This window comes from Thalia democratica, chromosome 5, assembly GCF_965202585.1.
Source record: "Thalia democratica chromosome 5, ktThaDemo2.hap1.1, whole genome shotgun sequence".
In the NCBI taxonomy this organism is placed as follows: Eukaryota; Metazoa; Chordata; class Thaliacea; order Salpida; family Salpidae; genus Thalia; species Thalia democratica.
In genome coordinates this window covers 79,301,778-79,325,779 of record NC_139169.1, presented here as the reverse complement: position 1 = coordinate 79,325,779, position 24,002 = coordinate 79,301,778, and the positions used below count along the sequence as shown (strand labels likewise).

Sequence of the window (24,002 nt, the reverse complement as noted above, 5' to 3'; positions counted from 1 at the left end):
TTTCTGATATACTGAGGTATAACTAAATGTTAATCAATTAGTCAAGGAACATAAGTTTACAAAGCCTAAAGATATAGAGAGGTTAGTTAGCATTTAAAAACATATTTTAAATTGAAAATATACAATAAACATAATTTGTGCAGTATTAAATTATTTTTTTTTACTTTTTGAAGTTTTTAGAATTCTAAAATGCGTAACTAAACGAGAATGCGTAAAGATGTGAGAGGTTACTGTAAATAAAGTTTTTTATAGTATTTTTTAGAATTTTGTTTTAAGGTTCAATTAAAGTAGCATTTTTCAATGTTTATATACCTTTTAAGACAGATATTTTACCTTAAACTAATTAAGTGATAGCTTAACAAACGGTACGAGCTTTTTTATTCCTGCCCGCACTTCAGAAACTCCACTTCAAAACTTAAGTTGTCCGTAATACAGGTTTTATGCATGCTCTTAAAAAGTTTTTGTGTAGCTAATAAGTTTTTGAAACTAATAAGTTTTTATAAAAATCATCCAAGCAAATTTTCGTTGCTATTACAAGTACAAAATTATTTAAATTTTCAATAGTTAAGTCACAATTAAAATTAGCTTTATTAAAATACATCTCAACTAAAGCTCTTTAAATACTATAAACTACATTTTTATTTAAGCAATGTTTACTTTGAAAAGCAACTAGAAGAAAGAAAAAAAGCCACCTATAGATGTATTATTGTTATTATTATTTGTGTTTTTTTATTTTGAAGCTTATCTAAAATTTAACCATACATTTAATATTAAAATTAAATTGTTTTGTTTTTAAAGAAAAAATTGTTTTTAACTAAAAGTTTTTATAAAGAGCATTCGGGCGGGATTTCAAATTTTCATAGCTACTACAAGTACAAGATTGTTTAAACTTTCAATAGTTACGTCACGACTAAAGTAAACTACGTTAAAATGCATCTCAACTCTAAGCTCACTTAGTACTATTAGCTACATTTTTACTTAAACAATGTTTACTTTGAAAATTAGCTGTAAAAAAATTAGACAGCTTTTACTGTTATGCTTATTGTTATATTGAATTTAAAACTTAACTAACATTTTAACTTTACCATAAAATCAATCTTGATATTAAGGTTAAGTTTTTAAGTAAATTTTATTTAAGTGTTTAAATGCTGTTTTCCATGACTTTTAAGTATATTTTAAGATTTATTTAAGCACTTACGAGGTCTTTGACCAAAATTGAGTTTGGAAAATAAACTTTTGAAAGAAAAAATTCATTAAACTAATTAATTATAGTGAAAATGGATAAAATAAGTTATACTTTTAAAAAATCTGGAAGGCATTTGTAAAAATTGGAAAAAAGCTTTTAGAAATCCCAGGGTTGCCACAGGTCAGGAAAAACCAAAAAAAATGACAAAGTCAGGAAAAAATGGGGTTTCTGAAAAAAAATTAGGAATTTTGACAAAATTTGAAAACGTCAGATTTAAATTTACAAAATTCCTTATTTTCCAAAGCCTTTAAATGGTAAAAAATTAGTAAAATAACTCTATGAAGCTTCAATATGTTACTATTAACATACTGAAGGATTACCCTACTAAGTAGGGCCTGCTTAAACAAGCAGATTTTTAGTATTGATGATCTGTAGTAAGGACACTTCCATAATGAAACTTTGATGTATACTTAATACTTTATCTTGCAAAACTTTAGAGTCAAAGTGATTTTTGTTCAAGTAAATAATTAAGTTCTTTATAATTAAGCACAAAGTTTAGTATTTTATGTAATAAGTTTATGTATATACTTTACCTCTTTATACTTTTTTTCAAAGTTGTTTAAATTGAAAAATAAGTTATTAGAGAAGTATATGCCATGTTTAAGTTTACTTAATTGTACTTTTGTTTTTTGAATAACTGAAGTTTTTAAAATAAATAAGAGTAGATATATATTTGTTAAGAATTTTATACTACATGATTAAAGGAAATATAATATTGAAAGCTTTATATACTTTGAAGTGTTTGATTATACATTTTAAAAAAAGTTTAAATTAATAAACTAATTAAAAAAAAGTAAGGAAATTTTTCTCAGCTTGATCTGTGGCGACCCTCCAATTAGCTCCTATTGAAATGTTGTTCAAAATAAGGCATTAATTTTCTTTATATGTAAAATAGTTTGTTAAACTGATTTTAATACCCTTTCTTAGCTGATCTATTACTACAAAGAAACCCTGATACATAAAATCTAGTTTACAATAAAACATGCAATAAAATATAGCAGTGAAATGTTTTTTTATTAACATTGATTCTTGGTCTAATTTTTTTAGTAATAATCATCAATAAAAAAGTAAATTTTGGTCATTTGAGCTGCTGAAATAGTACAACTTTTCAATAAATTCAAATTGAAGTTGGTCTAACTGTAGCTTTGAAAAAAAATAAGATGAATAATTCATGAAAGAAGGTCAGATACTTTTTAAATTCCCAAAAGTTTATTAAGCATTTTATTTATTTATGATATTTAGCAATGAGGTTGGTATAACTGTAGCTTTGAAAAAAAAATAAGATTATTAATTCATAAAAGAAGGTCAAATACTTTTTTAAATTCCCAAAAGTTTATTAAGCAAATGATTTACGCTCAGAGCTCATCAGTTCAGTAAAATAAAATGGAAAAGTGAAAAAAATCCACGATTATAAAAACCTCATATTAAATAGACATAATTATCAATAAATTTTCGTAACTTATAAAGTCAGTGTGCATAATGGGTTTAAATTACTTTTAACTAAAAAAGACTTTATACTTCCAACTTTATTAACCAACAAGTTATAACAATGTAATCATAATATTACATTTACTGTCAATCTTACTTATATAAACTTCGAAATAAGTTTTGATTTGATAAGTATAAACTTTATAATTCAAAATTGATTACCTTATTTGCAAGGTTAAGTTTTGATTTCTTGTATGGCCTAATATTAGAAAACATATGTTGACTACTACTTTCTTAAACTTTAAGCATTGTATCTAAACCAGCGACTCTTAACCCAGGGTAAATTTACCCCTGTGGGTGAATTCCCTTGTTTTAGGGGGTAAATTTTGTTTATTGCAAGTTATGTAAACTAATGTTTATTAATTGTCTTTTTAACTTATAGGTTAGTGTTTAACTTTATTTTTCTAAGTTAAACAAACTTTTTAAATTTTACGATTTTTATTATTTATTACGATATTATTATTTACGATTTTTAATAAGCTTAAGTTTGAAAAATCTAGTTCTTTTCCTCAAAATAAAACACTATTTATGCATATCGGAGGTAAATTTAGTAATTACCTTCCAAAAAGGTGATAAATTTGGTAATAGCCTTCCAAAAAGTATAAAACGTAAAAAAAAGGTTGAAAACTGCTGATCTAAACCAAGTATGTATACCTTTTAAGTTTATTTACCATCTAAACATTTAGCAAAATGTAAAGTCTTTTTAGTTGATAAAAATTCTTAATGAAATAACGAAACTTTATTTATACTACCTATTTCAGATAAGTGCTTAAAGATAAGTGGTATTAACAAAAAATGTTTCGTTAAAGGAATGTACAGAAAATAATTTATGAATCACAAATTAATATATCTAATAGAACGCAAGTAAACATTGTTCGTACACATTCGTTACTCACAAAGCTCGGTGTAATTTTAATAAATGATTATAACGGCAGCTAGTAATTTGCTCTGAAATGTTCAATTATAGCATTTCCACTATACCTAGCTACATGCTTACAATCAAACCAATCTGGAATTTTACCATCTCTTCTTTTCAGTGTTAACATGGCCCAAGAGTCTCTGTGACCTAAAAATTGTAATTTGTGTTACACACTAGCCTAAAAAATTTTTTATTTGAATTTTAGCAAGTTTTTTTTTGTAGTACTTAATTGAGTTTTTTTATAAAGAGCTACTTAGAGTATGCAATACAAATTTATAAACACTTTAATCTTATACTGTTTTAGTTTTTTTTTTCATGATACTTTTCTGTAACTTTTTTTAAAAATTTTTACAAAAAAAAAAATAAACAAGTAAATTTACAATATAAAAAAAGAAAAAAAAAATTAAAATTAAAAAGTTTCAGTAAAAACATAATTAAATTTCTTTAAAATTTAGTTTCTATAACCACTTTAAACAAAGTTTGTATAACAGACTTTGCAATTTAAAGACTATATCAAATTAATTGTAGAACAACAAAAAAAGTTAGTTGTAAAGTTGTACCACTAAGTTCAATACGGTCTTCAAATTTAAAAACTCTTAAATATATTATTCACAACGCTTGTTTTTAGATACATTTTATCATTTTCTCAATAGTTTTTTTTTTGAAAACTAATTGCTACTAAATAAAACTTTTTATCAAATGGTTTTAAAAGCCTAATCTTAAATATAAACTTTGTCTTCAAATACTCTTTGTAAATGTTATTTTTCTCAGAAAAATTTTAAAACAAATAATCAAAAAACTGACCAAATTTAACTGGACAACCCTCTATGCCAGCACCAAGTTTTTCGAGATAAGCAACACTATTTTCAGTAAACCTTTCTCCAGAATCTTTAACAGCAATTATTATAATTGAACCGAAGGCAACATCATTTTTTAAGAAGCTTATCATAACCTCTACCTTTAAAAGTGTTAGTTTTATATTTTTAAGTAACGATCTATTTTTAGTTTAAAGTGAAGTCCTGTAAATAAAAGATTGTCTATTTTTTAACATAATATCATAAACAGTTACATCTTTTACAATAAAATCAGCTTGTTGTAAAATGACTAGACAAAGGTTTTATAGTTTTATAAAGTTTTGAAAAACCTGATCAACAGACTTGTAGGTGTCAAAAGCTTCTGAAACTATGTTTCCAGTTAAGGGGTTTATAACAACTACATTGTGACCCCTACCTCTCTTGCACAAATTTTCTCCTCCGTTTAGTTTTATCATGCAATCTTTACCGTCATTTGCCCCTGAAGACTCAACGTACAAACCTAGAATTTGAATATTTTGTATAAAACAGAATAAAATATTTTCGAAAAAATAATTTTTAATTTCTAAACTTAATCACAATAAAAACTGTATTTTTATAAAAAATAGATACAGTACCAATTATAAACCAGTTAATAAAAATTATGAACATTTCACTCAAAGTTTGTTTTACACAGTTTTTGCGTTTGATAACATTTACAGATTATACCGTAGTATAACACGACATACTTAAAGTTGAGTTTAACTGTAACAATATCAAAACAACCCTGTAGTTATAAGTTCCTATGAACTTACTTACATGCTCCCATATAGTTATTTGTCTTAACTTAAGAATATTTCTTAATTTACTGAAATGAGAAGAGCTTATAAAAATGTTAATAATAGTGCAAGTTAAACATTTTATTCACTACATGCCCCTAGAAACAATGTCTTTTAAAAAGGGATACAAAATAGTCGTGTCAGTTATACCGTTTCAAAGTAATCTAAAAAATTCTGCGAAAATAAAGTTTAACATATCTACTCAAAATGATTCGACAAACTTTTTATTTCGATTTTTCCAACTATGGACTGTATGGCGGTTATTTTATCTTCAAACTCGCTCATATTACACACGCAATCACCAGTTTCGCCTTTGGTTCCTTGTGGTCCAGTACCACCATTTTCGCCTTTGGCTCCTTGTGGTCCAGTACCACCATTTTCACCTTTGGTTCCTTGTGGTCCAGTACCACCATTTTCACCTTTGGCTCCTTGTGGTCCAGGACCACCATTTTCACCTTTGGTTCCTTGTGGTCCAGTATCACCAGCTTCGCCTTTGGCTCCTTGTGGTCCAGTATCACCATTTTCACCTTTGGCTCCTTGAGGTCCTCTTGGCCCAACCTCGCCTCTTGGGCCAGCCTTGCCCATGACCAGTGAAGTTGTCGGGAGTTTTGGTTCCTCACAGGTCAGTTTGCACTCCTGAGAGGTTACAAGAAAAATGTGCAGCAAAATTATCAGTATTTTGAACATTCCTCACTTTACAAAAGTCTGGTATAAGTTTGCATTTTTGAAGTTAATAAAGTTATAAACCTCATTGTTATAAAACTAATGTCAATATAAGCTTAATTTTTTGGTCTAGTTGTACGATAGAACTTGTTATTCGAAGTGAGGTTTAGGATAGCTACAAACTTTTTCAAGAATTTTTTAGAATCTTTTTTTCAAAAAACATAAAAAAAGTTGTTAAGTTAAAAAATAGCAATTTTTAAAAAAATACTGGAAAGAGTTTTTGTTTTATTTGAGACTATTTCCTAAAACATAAACTTTTTAAAATAAAGTTTAATAAAACTTTTATGTATAGTAACTAAACTTTATAGTTTTGTTTATTTAAAATTGCTTATTTCAATGCTTAAAAACAAACTCGAGTTAAATTTTCTTTTAAATAGCTGCAAAGTTAAAAATAACTATGTTTTTATACTAAAAACTATCTCACCTTATATAATAACTCACAAAATGTTTCCTTTTTATGTTTTCTGTCAATGACCTTGTTAAGTAGCTTTTTATGCAAGTTTTTCATGTTTAACTGCAAAGTTATCTGCTAATTTAATGTAACATCAATGTAAAAGATATTCTCTGTAAACATAAAGTTTGAAAAACTTAAAATGTCAAAAGAACACACTTTTTTGTTAAGCTTAGAACTCAAAAATGAGCTAAAATGAAGAGTTTTTCGTTAATAAAGGTTAATAATTTCAATTTCAAATATTCTTAATTTTTATCTGTTGCTTTAATGTAAAAGACTTTTACTGTATATAAATCGGTATATTAGACCAAAGAGCATTTTAAGACGCATACGACTTTCTTATACAATTAAATCTTTAGTGAGTATGTTTTATCATCTTAAAGTTATATAAATGCTTGCTTGTTTGATAAAATTAGTATTTCTAATTTATAAATTTAACTCTTAAACTCAATCTAGATTGATAGCCCGGTTATTTTAAAGTAAAAGTTTCAAGTTAAATATGTCTTAGTGTATTTTAAAGATGTAAATTAAAAAAAAAATTTATTTCAATTTATAACGTTTTGTACTTAAATTTAACCAATAAAGTTTTGGAGATATTCTATTTAGCAATATTTTAGTAATAAAATTAAAATATAGCCCATACTTATGAAAAAACTGTATTCTATTTCTATTTAAATAAGCTTGACTAGATCAAAATATTAAGTTACTTCAAAAGTTTTATTACTATTATAAATCAGTTGTTTTTGAAAGTATATTCAAATTGATTCAAAACAAGATTTAGTATGTTGTTCAGCAGTCATTAAAAATTGTTAAAAAATTTTCAAATCTTAGAACGCTTTATCTTTATTCTGAGATCTTACGAAAAGATAATAAATGAGAAATCAAAAATTTTTTTTTTTGTGAAAGTATACTTTTCATTTTATGTTTTCCAGCAAAGCTTTATAATGTTTTTAAGCAACTGTAAATAAAAAAAACTCTTTAAAGAATATTTAATGAACTAATTAAATTATTTAAACTCTTTTTTATACCACTAAAGTTTTATACATTTTCTTAATGACTAAAACTTAATTTACAATCGTTGTTTGCAAAATTTGGTTTTTTACTAAATGTTCAGCTATTGATGATCTATTTATATTGAAAGTTGGAATATTCACAAACATTGACGAATTTTTAAATAATTTAAAATATAATTTGGAAACTGTTCTAGTATTCTCGTTTCTAAATGCCGTAAAGGTCTGATTTATACAGATTTTTTAACATACATTGTTTAAATGTTAAAGCTTATTTAGTTTATTGTTTATTTTACTTTAAAATAGTAGTTAAATATCTTATATGAAAATAGTATAACTTATTAGCATTGTTTTCGATAGTTTTGAACTACTTTTATAAGTTAAACTGTAAACAATTAGACAAAACAAAACTAGTATTTATCCAAAGTGTTAGACATTAAACTGTTCACAGAAATACAATTTAGCAAGAACTTTAATGGTGTTTATGACTTTTTAAGATCAAGAAAACATAGTTAATAATAAAGTCAATGTGCAGACTGTTCAAAATGTCAATGTAAATCTAAATGCTCCTCTTCTAAATTTTGCTGTTAAACTGTTACTTTGTTAATAAATAAGTAGGTAAAATTTTAAGAAATTAAAACTTAGGTTATATTGTACTTATCCTTAATCCAAAATCTTATTAGAAAAGTAAAAAAAAAAGTACTAAGTTTGTTGAAAGTTGTGTTTTAAGTACTATAAGATAACTTAAATGGTTAGAAAACCATCTTCAGCAGTTTAATAAAAAACAAATTTCCTGGACTAGACGTTAAAAGGTAACTGTTGTGTCGATAAATAATAGGTTCTTCATGCACCAGGTTCTAGGACCAAATACTTTGAGCCTTTTTTTTGTCGTTCAATAATTAATAATAAATTTTTTTCACAACCAAAAGTTAAGTGTTTGAAAGTAAAAGTTTATAATTTATTAACAACATAAGAATGACTTATATAATATTTTCCTAATCCAATAACCTTTAAACTTTTAAGCAATTTAGTATTTTCCAGTATTAAAACTCGTTCAATGTTTCAAGTTCTTAAAGATCGAGTCTAAAAGTTTGCAAAAATAGAGTTTAATCTAAAACTTAGTTATGATTATATTTTAAGTGTTTTGTATTTTTAACGTACGGAAAAAGAAAAAAATCAAATGTGGTGTAGTTTTTGTCTCAATTAGTTTTCAGTACGAAGTTCTGTTATATTTAAAAATTTGTAGATAACGTCTTTTAATCGTTTCGTGTTAAATATAGTTTTGTTAACATTTTAAAATATTTAATAAAAACTATATCTTAAAACCTTTATAAATTAATTGTAAACCGAAAACAGTCGAGTATTTAGTCGAGGTTTTTTATTATAAAAAGTTATACAGTCGATTTTAATCTAATAGTTTAGTTTTAAACTTCTCACTTACAAGTTCAAAAGAACATACTCTAATTAAATTTTTTTTATTATAATCACTATCAAATGTTTCAAAGACAGTTTGTTTTTAAAGAAAATTTATACAAAGTAATGTTTTAAAATACAATGAAGTTTTCACTAGCTTAAGTTTGATTAGAACAAGTTATTAATGAAGATGGATAAAAAAATGTTTCTATCATAAAAATATACTAAGTATTAAAATTGTAAATAATTACAATTTGTATCTAAAAAATTAGTTTGTTTTAGTATGATGAAAAATTAAGCTACTCAAACTCAACTCAACTATGATTTCAAAATGAAACTTCAAAAAGACATATTAACTTTATTTAAAATTGTTGTATACAATTATAAGCAAAAAATATAAATAATCATATAATAACTACAAAACCTGTTACAAAAATATTAAAACGCTGCACAAGTCTTGTTATTTATGTTTTTAACGTTTTTAGTTTATGATTGTCCGTAAACTATTTATTATTCATATAACATTAAGTAGTTAAGGAAAACCATTGTTTGAGTAACTAAATTTTACTATTATGCAAAATGATGTCTAAAATTTTCGTTAAATTTCAAATAATTATCTTTGCTTTACAAGAGGTAATAAGTTTGAATAAACTTTGTTGTCATAAACACTTTTTGTAAGTAGAAGTAAGGCTTTGAAACGTTATCAAATATTTTAGCCAACCGTCAACCTTTGAAGTTTTTAATTTCCACTTTTTTGTACTGCTGTCTTGAAGATGACCATTTTTTATCATAAAATATTGTTTAATAAAATTATCAACCACATAGATAATTTTACATTAACATTTAAAAGATAATGAAGTTTTTTTACAAGCCTAAACAAGTTTGTCTCAGTTTTGATAAATATGTCTTCAAAGTTTTATAGAATTTTTAAAACACTTGTTAGGTAAGTTGCAATATGTAAAAGATAATAGTTATGGAGTGAAGTACACACGACAAAACATTTTAAAACTAAGAACCAATACAAAATTCTGAGCTCTTTTATAAAGGTCTAATTAGAAAATTAGTTGATAAAATTTTCTGGGACTTGTTTCATAATTCAGTTAGTTCCTTTAAAAATTATCTTTCAGTTATTGTAGTGATCTCATTAGCTTGTGCAGTTCTAAACTTCCTCAAATCTTAATACTGATCTTATATTTTCCTATTTCATTCATAATGGAAAAGTTTCAACCTAATAAATATTTTGTTTTTGTAATATAATCAAAACTAATATATTTAAGATAAACAGTTCGGCAATTTATTTGTATTTGCTAAGTTTTAATATCTAACACTTAAGTATCTTAATCAAAAAGAAAAAACTAACAGAAACTTTAAGAATTTATACCATTAGAAAGCTTACCTATTATCCATGTTTAACAAAAAAAAAATTATGACATGTCCAAACTTTATTCCAATATAGCTTTATTTAATTTATTAGAACTTGCCGTTAAAATGACCAAGTTAATTAACTTTATTGCACAAAGCTCCCATGTATCAAAGTTTGTAGTGTTGAGTTTTCACAAGTTGGCAACTTTAAAAATCAAACGCTTATTTCAAAAACAACATCAAGTTGTTCGAGGTTAAAATGAGCTTTAGAACATTCCATTAGAAGAATGGCTCGGAATTTTTTAATGGGTCCAAAATCGATGAAGAAAATAGATATTATCTCCTTGGTTTAATTTTGTTTCTAGAAGAGTGTTTTTCACTCATCTCTAATTGAAAACAACTTTTGAGATGTGGCCAAGAGAGTTTTTAAACCTACTGTAATATAACTGTTTTAAATTCTAAGTTTTTTTTATTTAATCTTCATAATCGTATTAATATATATCTAGTTAATTTTCTACATAATTTATTTATAGGAGCTTATGTTGGGGTGTTTTTTTGTGATCTTTTCAAACTAACTTTTTTCAAATTAGTATTCATTGTAAATTTATTGTCAAGTCCAAAATCTACATGTATAGGGTGCACGACTACTCAAATTCGGACAAAAAATTCTTTTAATTATAACTGTTACCCCTAACCCTCGATCGGTAGCTTTTTTTATAAATTTACCGTTTAGTCCTTTTTTAATATAATTTTTACAAACACTGTTACCCTTAACCCTCATTTGGGAACTTGTTTTTTACATCAAATTACCTTTTAGTATTCCTTTTTTAATGTTAATTTTTTTATTTTTACTATCCCTGTTACCCAAAAACCTTTCCCTCGATCGGTGGCTTTTTTAAATTAATTTATCCTTTAGTTTTTTCTTTCCTTTTACTCTCATGCAAAAATGACCCTTTGTGCGAAATTCACTCGTGCAAAATTGACCCTCCATATAAAATTGTCACTAGTGAAGTTTTGTCTTCATGCAATTTTGACCCGTTCCTATTTTTATATACATTTTTCAATTTGAAGTGTAGCTTATCTTGTTAGTAGTATTTTTATCGGGTGCACGACTATTCAAATTTGGACAATTCAAATTCTTTAAAATAAATTGAAACAGCCACAAATAAAAAAGTAATGTGTTTTTGTCAAATATTAAAAAAATACAAATGTAGGTAATATTAATATCTACAAGCCATTTTTTTATTTTTGCAAGACATTAAGTATTTTATGAGATATAGCTTATGTAAAGTAAAAAACATAGTTATTTTTAGTAATTTTGAAATATCCTAAAAAATTTTTTTTGTTTTTGAAAAAAAGAAAAAAATGGCTTGTAGATATTAATAAGATCTACATATGTATTTTTTATTTCTTTCAAATTTATATTACTTATTGAGATATAGCCTTTTAAATATTTTTTTAAGGCTTTGAATTGTCGGAATTTGAGTTGTCCGAATTTGAATTGTCATGTAACCATTTTTATCAATTGAATACCAAAACAGAAGCAAGTATTAGTTCTTTTGAAAAGATAAGAGCAGCTTTGCTCTTATTGGAAAGAACCGAGTTTTGAATCCACCCCTAAAATTGTAAAACAAAAAAAAAGCTTGTTGATATTTGACATATCTATAAACAAGTTTTTGATTTAATTAATGATGTTAGTTTAATGGTTATATACTAAAATCTTATAAACCCTTTTCTACTAATTAACGTTTGTATTCATAGATATAAAGTTAAATCACACTTTTAAGTTAATAAAATTAGCTTAAAATGTTGGTTAAAATATTTAACTTTAAAGTCCGTTTGCCAAATATTCTTTAAATGAGTTTTGATTCAAGTTTCTGTTATAAATATATAATAATATAAATATTCAATAATATAAATATTTAAAAACGTTGTTAAAAAACCTGTTAAAATATTATACTAAAATAACTCACATGTTTATTAAGATGCAGTAATAACGACATTTACTAAAATACAAAATAAAAAGAAGTTTTAAAAGTTAAAATAATAAATCTAATCTCTGTGTAAATAACACAAAAGTATATTTTTGATGTCCAACCAGCAAGAACTGCTGATGATCAGTATCAATTCAAGGACTTCCCCAAATTAGAAACTTGTACTTATCCGCAATGGTCAGGGCGACGTTGTCTGTTGATTAATTTATTTTTTAATTTATAAACTAATTTAATCAATTAAATGTAAAAGATTACTCTTTACTTTTTTTGTGATCAATATACATAAAATAATTGATATTGAAAGATTCTTGTAGTAAAAAATGCTAAACTTATTTCAACTTTAAAATAATATGATTCTTGCAACTAGTATTACAAACAACAAGCCGTGTTTTCTTTTAAAATTTCAGTCATTGTTTTTAGTTTTTAAAGACATATTATGACGTAACAACGTTACCTTGGGGCGGACTTGATGATGTTGTCGACCCTGAGAATCATTTCTGCCGCCTCGCTGGCCGAGGTCACCACCTGCCTTTTGACCTGGTACGACTCGGTGATGCCCAGTTCCTGCATGCACCCGATTTCGCCTTGGTCCATGTCTGTACAAATATCAAGTAGTTTATAACTTTCAGTTATTATTTTTCAATATATATTTGTCTTCAGTAAATCACAACTAATTTGTAAATATTTGCTTATTTATATATTAAAACATTATGTTCACATTGTTTTGATTCATGTCTGTATAAATATCAATTAGCTTGAGTTCATATATTACATTCATTTATAAAATGTGTTTCTGAGTTAAGTTAAAAATATTTTGTATAATCTCTATTTGCTTATATGGATATTAAAATCTGCTGTTTATACATAAGTTTTTATATCATAACTGTCTTGTTCTACCAATTTAGATCTTATATTACTAAGATTTTAATAACACGGTTTTACAAAAACAATTTTATTGTATATTAATCAAACCGAGTCCAGTGGTGTGTTTTCCCTCAGCGTGTGCCGCCCTCAACTGACTTGAAAGTTGAGCCGAATCGTAACCTGCGTTGTCAGCTATTGTTACTGGAATCTGCAAAAATAATAATACTTAAATATCTCAAAATAAAATCAATTTTGATGTTCAATACATACGTCGTTATCATATGTAGTAAAAATAGTAGCTAGTTTTATACTTGGTGATGCAGTTTTTTGTTTAACAATTAAATAACAAGTTAATCAACTAAAACACAATCATATCCCTAAAAAAAACTATGAGTAAACTAAACTTTTAAAAACGTATAAATGAAAACTACTATTGAAAACTGAACGATTATTTTATATTCATAAATTTCAATTTAACCTTTAATTAACTTAAAAACACCAATAATAACCTTCATAACAAATCAACACGTTTAAAATAAACAACCATTACTCTCATGAGCGCATTAACTTCAATAATCTATAGAAAAGATCCAAAAATTAAGCTCAAGTAATAAAAAATTATTACCTGCATGAGCGCGTTAGCGAAGGCCTCGATGGCGATGGATTCCTTTCCGGATGTCTTGTGAGCCAGCTGCATGATCTTTCCGGCCATCAGCGCCTGGAATATATTATACATATATTAAATATATAAAATTAAATACAAAACATAAAATAAAAATTTTAACCATACCTCGCAACATCCGCCTCCGTTCACCACCCTTATAAATTATTACTTTTTTTTATTTGTTTACTTATAACTTTTTAGTAATTTTTTATGTTTGTTTATTTACTTAAAGTTTATATAACTATTTATTTACTTATAATTTATTTAATTATTCATCGTATTTATTTACTCATATCTTTTTTTTTTTATGTTTTTTATTAAATTCACTTACAATTTATTAATAATTTTTTACTTATGTATTATGAAGTTATATATTATTTGTACTTACTTTACATTTTTCAAAAAATTTTTATCTTAAGTCATAAATTATTACTAATTTCACTTATAATTTGTTTATCGAGTACCTCGTTTCGTATACAACTATTTATTATGTTTGTTAAAATACTTACAGTTTATTTGATTATTTATAAAGTTCTTTATTAAATTTACTTATATATTTGTTAATTACCTCGTTTCGTGCACCGTCCTCTGCAGAACGCACAGCGCGTCGTGGAGCGATCTCTCCGCCTCGTCCAAGATCTGCTGGGTGGCTCCGCGCAAGATGATCGTGCAAGCCTCCGCCCTCTTCACTCCTGTTTGTTACGTCATAATGGTAGGATGTTAAACGAATCGGTTTATCAGTACTTCAATAGTTTTATTATAACTGATTTGAACACAAAATCCAGGAACTTCAAGTAATTAGGAATAATATGAATGGTAACAAACCATTTACAAACTATAAACTTTTATGTCAAATACCAAAAACTATCAACAACCAGCATTATTAAATTGTCCTATTCCAGAAATGCTTCATTAAAATTTTCAAAAAGCAGAAACTCGGGCAACGTGAAATCTATTTTAAGAAGTACTAAACTATACTAGAAAAAATATTTTATTTTGATCCAACGAACCCGAGAACTTGATCATTTTGTCCTCTCCGACCATTATCTCCTCAATGAGATCGCAGTGTCCCAGCTTGACGAGGTCGGGCCTGTCGAAGGTGGAGCAGATTTCTCCTCCGAGGACCAGGGCCAGCCTCTCGACTCCTTCGAAGTCGGCGTGCTCGATCGCCATGACTCCGGCGTCGGCGAACAGCTGCTCCGGGTAGTTGTAGATCAGTTGCCTGTAAAAAGTATTTCGAATATTGTATATACAATTAATCAGTAATTTTTGTTTTCATCAATTTGTTTATCTATTAGAGTTGTTCGTCACTTGTCTGGAGTATTTCTGAATATTTTTTTTTGATAAACATTTAATCAAATTACAAAAAAAGTATCTTTGTTTTAGATGAACTACATATTTCATTTAAAATGACTCTGTGCAGTTGTATAACGACCGCTTATAAGTAGAGATGAATTTAAACAAATACAGACTTTATGGCAAGTGACTTTTTTTGAAGCATTAAATTTTATTAACTTTATATCAAGTCAAAAACTTAATAACTATAAAAATATTTACAAATGTACATCTTTTTAGACAAAAAAACTGGTTGATTCTAACAAAGCATTATTAATTTTTAAGCTATTCAAGTATTTTTACTGGTGTAAAAAAGAAAACATCTTGATTATGTTTTTTTATCTTATAAGCTTTACATTTTTTTTTCAATAAGTAAATAAAATGTATAAAGCAAGCATTTTAAGGCCATAGGGGGGTCCACTTTGTTTTTTACAACTTGATCTTATTTTGTAGAATTTAATCTGAGCTATCAGACACTTTTAACCGCTTAAAAAAACTCGAAGTAACTTTTGAGATATAAGCGATCAAAGAAAGGGCGTTCAATAGGTTCCTTATGCAAGGCGAAACCTAAAAATGCGAAAAAAGACTATTTTACTAAAAATCTATCTCCTCCTTCATTTTTTGAGTAATCTTTCTCAAATTTTTACAGAATGTGTATCATTAAACTTTAAAGAGATCTATTGTAGGAACTTTTTTAATTTAAAGTAAAAAAAAAATTATTGTCAAAAAACTACCCTTTTTTTTAGTTTTTTGTGGATAAAATTTTTATTTTTCAAAATTTCAAAAATTCCAACATTCAGATTCTTCAAAAAATTAAAAGGAACATTTCCTAAAAATTTGAAGTCTCTAGATCAAAAAATGAAGGAGGAGATAGATTTTTAGTGAATTTTAAAATTTCCGAGAAAATTGACCCCAAAAAATTTGCGGTCCATACGTTTGTATCGGAAACTTTTTACAAAAAATAAAATATCTCAAAAGTTAAATGATATTTTTGAATTCTATAAAAACAGGCTTGTAGTTTGTATTTAAAGCTTTCATATAAAAGCCAAAGTTATTTTTTGTAAAAAAAAAAGTCGGACCCCCCCCCCCCTATGGCCTTAATATCAAACAAATTTAAAGAAAATTTTACAAAAACTATTTAATGTCTATTTTAAAAACTTTTGTAATAGATACAAACTAAATCTTATTTAAAAAATAATAATTTAAACCTTCAAACTATTTTTTATGAGTTGGTAAACACTAAAATTCTTCATCAACATTTATAACTTCAAACAAACTTGATTTTTTTAGTTAAAATTCCAAAGAAAAGTTTTGAAATAAAAAAATAATAATTGTACCTGTTAATGAAGCAGTTGATGTTATGCTTGATTATTTTATCGCATTTTTCTTTCATCTTTTCTTTTTCTGCTTGTTCAATTTCTGCTATTTGAGCTGCTCCACTGACACGAACTCGGGATCCGAAAATCTACAAATTAATTGTAATAAGATATTGAACATAACTTTAAATGAGTATTGTAACGAATTGAAAGCATATGTTTGTATAGGTCAGACTTTTATTAGCAGTATAAAACTCAAACATGCGTTTTTAATTTTTGTTCATTTTAAGTCAGACAAGCTTTACAAAAATAATGCTTAAAATAATAAATATAAAAAAAATTTTTGAGTCTAAAGTAAAAGTTATTAATATTTGAAGTGAACAAAAAAAAAAAGACTACATAAGTAAGATACTAATTAAAAAATAATTTAAGTAGAAAAATTCATAATTCAAACTTTAACTTCTCAGCAATTAAACTAACCCTTAAAAATATTCAGTTTAATAATTCATATTTCAAAGGGTAAACTTAAGAATTGTTCAACAAAAGTTTTAGATAAATTACTTTAATTTTGTCAGTATCCATGGAAGAATTGGCGATGAGAATTTTTGCGTTTTCAAGTCTCTTCGGCTGGTTCATTCCAATTTTCTTGTCCAAAATAAAACCTTCGTCCAAGTATGAGTCCAACATGGTTCCTCCCAATTTCTTGATGATCTGGTGTTTAGAAATAAACAAATAAGCGTTTTTCAAAACAATTTAAAATTGAATCAATATTATAAACAAGATTGGTGTTTTTATGTTAAGATCAAAATCAGAACATGTTCAATTACCAATACAAATAATGTTTAATAATATTTTATTTTCTTTAAAATATAAAATTTTACTACTCAAATTGAAATTAAAAAAAAATAACTAACAGAAAAAATTAATTCTGCAAACTAATATTGATTATTTTTTAAAACTAAGTTTTATTGATCAACTTTTATACATCCTGCATATAAATCAATTATATAGAAAAATTCCGTTCTATCAACTTTTTTTTAGAAATTTGAATAGTTAATTGTTTTTTTTTTTAATTAAAAAGGTTTTTTATTAACTCAAGGGCAGCCCTTTATAAATTTAAGATCAATTTTTCTATAAAAAGTTGCTCGTTGGAATTTAAAGTTATTTAAAATTATCATTAAAAGATACCATGTTAAACAGAAATAAGACAAAAAATCAAAAATTAAACCGACATACACAAAACAGATAAACACTAACCTGAATGGCTTCCAAGTTTCCGGAGCCCTTCAACCTGAGGATGGCGTCAACCGCCATCTTCGAGAAGAAGTTTTTGTGCTGAGTCAGCAGTTTTGAACTGAGCGTGGTCCTGGCCACGTTCATCAAATCTTCGTTGAACTTTTCTTCGTCTTTTCTGCATAAAAACAAATTCACTTGAATATTATTTATACTTAGTTAGTAAAATAGAATGCTCAGTAGGTAAGTATCAATTTTAAAAACACTATAAAATAGACACTATTTGATAAATTATCACATAACATAAATTATGATTTTTTATTCTTGTTTTCAAACTGCAATAATTTGTTGTTTTGTCATCAAAAGACACACCTCAATTATTGGAAAAACAGACAGAGAGTGGTATGAAACTATGTAACAACAAACCCATTATCAACAGCGACGTCGATCAAAGCTTGTTTCGCCACCTCAGTTGCCATTCTGTAGCCCCTGATGATGGTTTGAGGGTGAATTTTCCTTGCAATCAATTTCTCTGCTTCCTAATAAAAATCATAATTAAAAAAAGTTTAAGTTATAAATATCAGTAGTGACAAAAAACAGGGTATACAAATAAGACAATAGTTTACAAAACTAATTTAAAATTGTGTTAATTAACCAGAAAGAATTTTTTATTTTGTACAAGAACAAAAGTATAACTTGTGTTAAAGTTGTTTGGTAATATTTAGTTCACAACTTTAAAGTAAAAATAAAAATAAAATTATATACGTATTGGAAGGAAATTACAACTCACGAAAAAATTCATGCTCTGCAGAAAATTACAAAAATGTAAATTAAATAATACAAGCAAATTGACCCTTGTAATTTCAGCAGCATATAGGCAACATTTCAATAAACAAATAGTAAACAATTAACCCTTAAAAGTTCAGCAGCAAGTACAGTTACCGAGGTGGTTCCATCTCCAACTTCTTGATCTTGAACTTTTGCGAGCTCTGTGGAAACATTATTTAATTTTCATGTAACTTAAAACTAAGTTTATTAAAAAAAAGGTATACTTTATAATAGGATAACTTGTTTTGATAACTGTATATTTGACACATTTTTTTAGTGAAACCGATAAAATTAACAGCTATTAAAAAAAATATTGCAATATTCATCATGAAGTTTAAAAATACAATTTTTAAATTCAAATAAAAGATAAACACATAGCTATATTTTATTAATATACAACACAGAGCATAATCAACCAACGAATAATAATAAACTCAATTAAATATTTTAAATAAATTGCTACTTTTTAAACACATGTTCTACTAACATAACTTTCTAGTAAGACTGCGTTCAAACTAACCGACGAGAACCTTGGCGGCAGGGTTGTCAACCCCAATGTTCTTCAGTATGGTTGCGCCGTCGTTGGTCACCACTATCTCCGGTTCGCGTCCGCTGCTCGGGTCGCCTTTTACCAGGATCTTGTCCATGCCCTTTGGTCCCAACGTGCTCTTGACCAGGTCGCCGATGGCGATTGCTGCCACGAAGCATGACTGTTGGAATGATTGTTTACATTTTGATCAATATTAGTTTTTGTTTTATTCAACAATTGGTTCAAATATGTGTTACGTAACAAAATTTTTAAAAGATTGTTTAAAAGAAGAGAGTAAGTTTTATTTATTACTTGTAAATTTATTAGTTATATTATAATGGAAGACTTATTTTTCATCTCATAAAATTTAAATTTAAAAAAGGCTGTGTTTAAAAAGAGTTGACATATAAATGAAAACATATTACTTTCAATCAACTGTAAAAAAACATACGTGTTCTTAATAAATAGTATAATTTTTGCGGAAAAAAACAACTTATTTTGGTTGATTTAGCAACTCTGTATTTTACTAACCAAACATATTATCATTTCACTGACAATAAAAGCGTATTTCAACTAATAATTATATTATAAACTGACCATACGGGCATATTCACCTCTGTCCTGGTCTGCACCTGGGTTGTAGACTGATACTGGGTTTAAGGACATCTGTGAACAATAATAATGTATTTAAAATTGAAATATACTTAAACATAATTTTAATTAATCAAAAACATACTGTTATTTCTTTATGTCAATTGTAAGTAGATTTTTGTTTTGTATATGTTTTTAGAGCGTTTTCTTTTTAAAGCTGAATCTTTTTATGAACAAAAACTTTACTTTCTTTAAACTAATCACATAATTTAAAAATTAAAACTGTAAAACATTCTAGCATATCTTGTTAGACAATCTAGTTTAAAACATTATTTTAAATGACTCACCATATTGAACGTTTAAGGTTTTTTTTTCAATTTATAGAATAATCCTGCAGAAATTTTGTTTGTACAAGTTGTTAGTAAATTTAAAAGAATGTTAGAACAGTTTTTATTAGAATGTTAACAAATATTAAGAAAAATGAACTTTTATTTTATCTCTATTTTAAAACGAGCATAAAGTGTATTAAACGAAATACATTTTAAGCACAAACCCACATAATAGTTATTTATTGAAAAACATTGTCCTTAAAAAACGAAGTAAAAAGTAACAACTTACATTTAAAATTTCAAAAGCACCACTACTAAAATTAATAAAAAAACCAAGATTGAAAAAATGTACTTAAAACATGATAAGACACAGTGCATAAACTTTTTTTTGTGTGGTAATGTTTACAACTGAAAACACAATAGATTTTTTTTAAAGACACTTAAACAGTTCAAAAGCATTTGCAGATCAATTGCAACTTCTTTTTTGTGTTTTCAATTCATCATTAAACAAAACGTTTGATTAACAAAAAAATAAACGAGCACTAGATCGAACAAGTTGTATAAAAACATTTAAACGGTTTGTATACAAACGAACACAGACAGATTTTGATTAAACAATAAAAGATTCAATAAAAAATGTCGGTTGCATCACATGGACAGATCTGACAGGGTGAGGTCGTCAAAATCAGAAGCTTTGGTGGACTGTCCCGTCGACCCTCCTCCCTTCTGCTCCGTGCCCCACACGCTTGTCCCGCTCGCACTGCCCGTTCCTCCCTTGTTGTTCCTAGGCGCCGGCTTCGGCTGCTTCTCAACAACTTTCTCCTGCGAAGAGACGCTGAAAAGGTCGTCGTCTGACAGGTCAAACGGCTGAACTGCTTCCGGTTGGACCAGCTTCACTCCGCCTCCCTTTGGTGGGGGCTTGCCCTGCGCCAACTTTTTGTCCAGCTCCTTGGCAAGCTTCTTCACTTTCTCCTGCTTTGGTTTCTCCTCACTCTGAAGGTCGTCGCTCCCATCATCCCAAACATCATCGTACTTGCTTGACGGCACAATCGTGTCAACTTTTACCTTTCCTTTCTCATCGCCTGAATCGTCCCATGGTGAGGAGAAATCGTCTTTCAAACTTCCTCCCAGGTCGCTGTCCCTCCTTGACTTGATCTCTGACAGCTTGGGGCTGGGCGGGGAGCTTTTTGATTTCATTTTCTTTGACTTCTTTATCGGAGTTGAGTAGACAGGAGCTGCCTTCTCCTCCTCTTCACTGTCGCTCGAGTCTGAAAAGAAACTTTCAGGCGCCTGCTTCACGTTCCTTATTGGAGAAGACCTTGACCTTTTCTTCCTCTTCTTTGGTGTCATTTTGGCCATCTCCTTTTCAACTTCCTGTTCCAGGTTCTGCTTGATCGAGTTTCTTATGTGGTAGTAGCTGGGGTCATTCTTGCTCTTCTGTTGCCTCTCCTTCTTAAGCACAACCAGTTTGTTGGTCAGCATGTTTTTGGGGATCCCCCTTGCAAGAGGGTCAACCCCACATTTGTTCAGTTTGTCGTCCAGAAGCTCCAGCACAAAAGGCTTGTACCTCTTCAGCATCTCATCGTAGTTTTCCCTGAAGTTAACTCGCTCACTCTCCTGAGGTTTAGAAACCACTACAGGCGCGCTCGGCTTGATTATGGGTTTTGGTTTCTTTTCAACAGGCTTCTTCTTTGGTGTTTTAGGAGATTTTGTAGCAAAGTAGGTGTTTTTCAAGCGCTTGTCCTGCTCAGTCAGCCTCTTGTCCGCATGCTGCTTCACTTGTCGGATCTCTTCAAACAAGCTCTCAATAGCTTCATCTTTTCCAACGTTTTCCTGCTCAAGGCTCTTCATTCTGCTTCCGTAGTTCTTGATTTTTCTCTTCTCCTCCCTGTAATCGTCCTGCAAGACTCCCAGGTTTGACTGGCTCTGGTTCAGCTTGTCTTCCAGCTCCTCAATCGTCTGCTGGTACTTGACTTCTTTGGTCTTCAGGTTGTCAATGTCAGTGGAGAAGGCAGACTTTAGCTCTTCCACCTGCTTAAGCCACTTTTCTTCCTCTTTCTGCTTCCACGCCGACATCTCTTCCTGTGACTTCTGCTCCCACAGCAGCTTCTCCCTGTTTGCCTGCTGCAGCTTTAGCTCAAAGTCCTGCCTGTCTTTCTTCAGCTCGGACTCAAGGGCAACAATGTGAGCTCCCAGCTTCTGCTGCTCCCTCTCAGCGTGCTGTATCACGTCACCAATGTAGGCAGTTGAACCCGGGTGCCTCCTCTGCATGTGACCCTGCAGGAAGGAGGCGTTCATGAAGGCCTTCTCGCAATGAGGGCATTGGTAGAAGCTGGAGGCTCCCGACTCTATCAACAGCTGCTGCTGCTGGATTATCTTCTTGCGCTTCTTGCTCTCCGCTTTGTACTTGTCCGCGTTTGAATTGGAGTCCTGCAAGCTGCTTTTTAACACGTTTATTGACCTGCTGCCTTCCATCACTTTGCTCTCCAAACCTTCAACAACTGACTGCAGGTAGTCCTGGGAATGCAGCAAGTACTCTATGGTGTACTGGGCCATCTTGAGGAGCTTGGCAAAAAGGGGGTCAACGTCACCGACGGCGTCCACGTTGCAGAACGTCACCGCGGATATGTTCTCCTGCAGCGTGACAAAGTCCAGTTCCCTTACCACCCTGTCAAGGTCGATGGAGCTCAGCTTTCGCCAGTTGATTTCTCCATACCTCTTTTGAAAGTGGAAGGGAGGGATGTTTTCTGTGGGAAACGATTCCAACTCGTATTGGTGATCTGGTCCGGAGGTCATGTTCAAGTTTTACATGGCTTCATTTTATATAAATCTGGTGGATTGTTAAATTGTTACTTGTATTTGAAATATTTTAATCTTAAAAAAGATAATTGTGTATGAAAACAACGTTTTAAAATATTTTTTACACAAAGTTGAACTTTAGTTTTAGTATAAAAAATAGCAGAAAGAAAAACAACTTATAAATCTAACTTACTTATTTTTCTTAATAAGTTAAATTTTAAATAATAATTAAGTAGTTTTGCTGTTTAAAACATAATTGTTAAGGGGGCAACTTTTTAAATAAAATAGTAAAAATAGAGTTCTTAGTAAAAGAATATTGTTGTTACTGTCAATACTTCAAACATATTTTTATACAAAAATTACCTAAAACAACACAGCTTAGTACTTTATATTAATGCCAGACTAAGTTAATTCTAAAATCAATCTTTAGTCTGTTTCAGTTGATCTCATTTATATTTATTATTAATATTGAGTTTAAAATCATTGTTAATAACTCAATATGCTATTATGAAATGTTGTAATTAATTCAATTTTTCAAAGTATGTAGTGACAATTGCTACAACTTTATTTTAAATCAAAAAAACTTTTGTAAAAAAATATTTGGAGCTACATACATTGAGAGTGTAAATTATTATGCTTCTTAACTATAATATTTGCACTAAATTAAGTAACTTCTCCGTATAACATGTTACATTCATGAATAGCTTTTACAGCAGTATTCAATTTTACAAATGAAACTTGTGTTTTTAGGTCAATAATTATTTATATAAATATTGTGAAAAGTTATCTTTTAGAAGTATATTAAAAGTATTTTTTCTACACTTATGCTTATGCTAAAAATAATCATTGTTGAAGTTTTAAACCTCACAAAGTGTAAAATTTTCAAACATCAAAACAAACTTCTTCAAGTTCTTGTGAGAATAAAATTTTAGTAAGTTCTGAGTTGCCAAATGTTTTTGGCAAAGTTTCTTTATTTTTTTCAAAATTTCTTCTAATTTATTAAAAGTACACATTTTTAAGTTATTTTTAGTTTAAAATTAAGTTTAAGGTAAAAAACTGTATCAAGTAGTGTAACAACATTGAAAACCTACTGTTTTACTCATTTAAATGTGTTTTTTAATAAAAAAGTTTTTGATGATGAAAAAAATATATATTTATATTATGGATTTTTGTGCCAAATTAAAATTATACTACTTAACATGAAGAAATGTTTAAAATTTCAGGTGTTTTAGTGATTTTTGTTCAGAATTCCAGGTTTAATTAGCATAAATTGTCAAA

At 28.2% G+C, this 24,002-nt stretch overlaps 2 protein-coding genes across 2 annotated transcripts; both read right to left on the bottom strand.

The window, feature by feature from the left end:
* Positions 1-12,191: 12,191 nt before the first annotated feature.
* Positions 12,192-19,989, bottom strand: LOC145835933 (T-complex protein 1 subunit beta-like). The gene is made up of 15 exons (XM_082943697.1): positions 19,944-19,989; positions 19,603-19,671; positions 18,997-19,186; positions 18,561-18,637; positions 18,075-18,187; positions 17,673-17,826; positions 16,977-17,126; positions 16,437-16,564; positions 14,775-14,986; positions 14,333-14,456; positions 13,891-13,918; positions 13,726-13,818; positions 13,209-13,308; positions 12,691-12,832; positions 12,192-12,429 (listed from the first exon to the last, which is right to left on the bottom strand). The coding sequence occupies exons 1-15, from the start codon at positions 19,944-19,946 to the stop codon at positions 12,402-12,404; spliced, it is 1,611 nt and encodes a 536-aa protein (XP_082799823.1). The 5' UTR covers positions 19,947-19,989; the 3' UTR covers positions 12,192-12,401.
* LOC145835932 (cilium assembly protein DZIP1-like) lies at positions 19,988-22,751 on the bottom strand. The gene has a single exon (XM_082943696.1). The coding sequence runs from the start codon at positions 22,719-22,721 to the stop codon at positions 20,574-20,576; it is 2,148 nt and encodes a 715-aa protein (XP_082799822.1). The 5' UTR covers positions 22,722-22,751; the 3' UTR covers positions 19,988-20,573.
* Between the last annotated feature and the right edge of the window lie 1,251 nt (positions 22,752-24,002).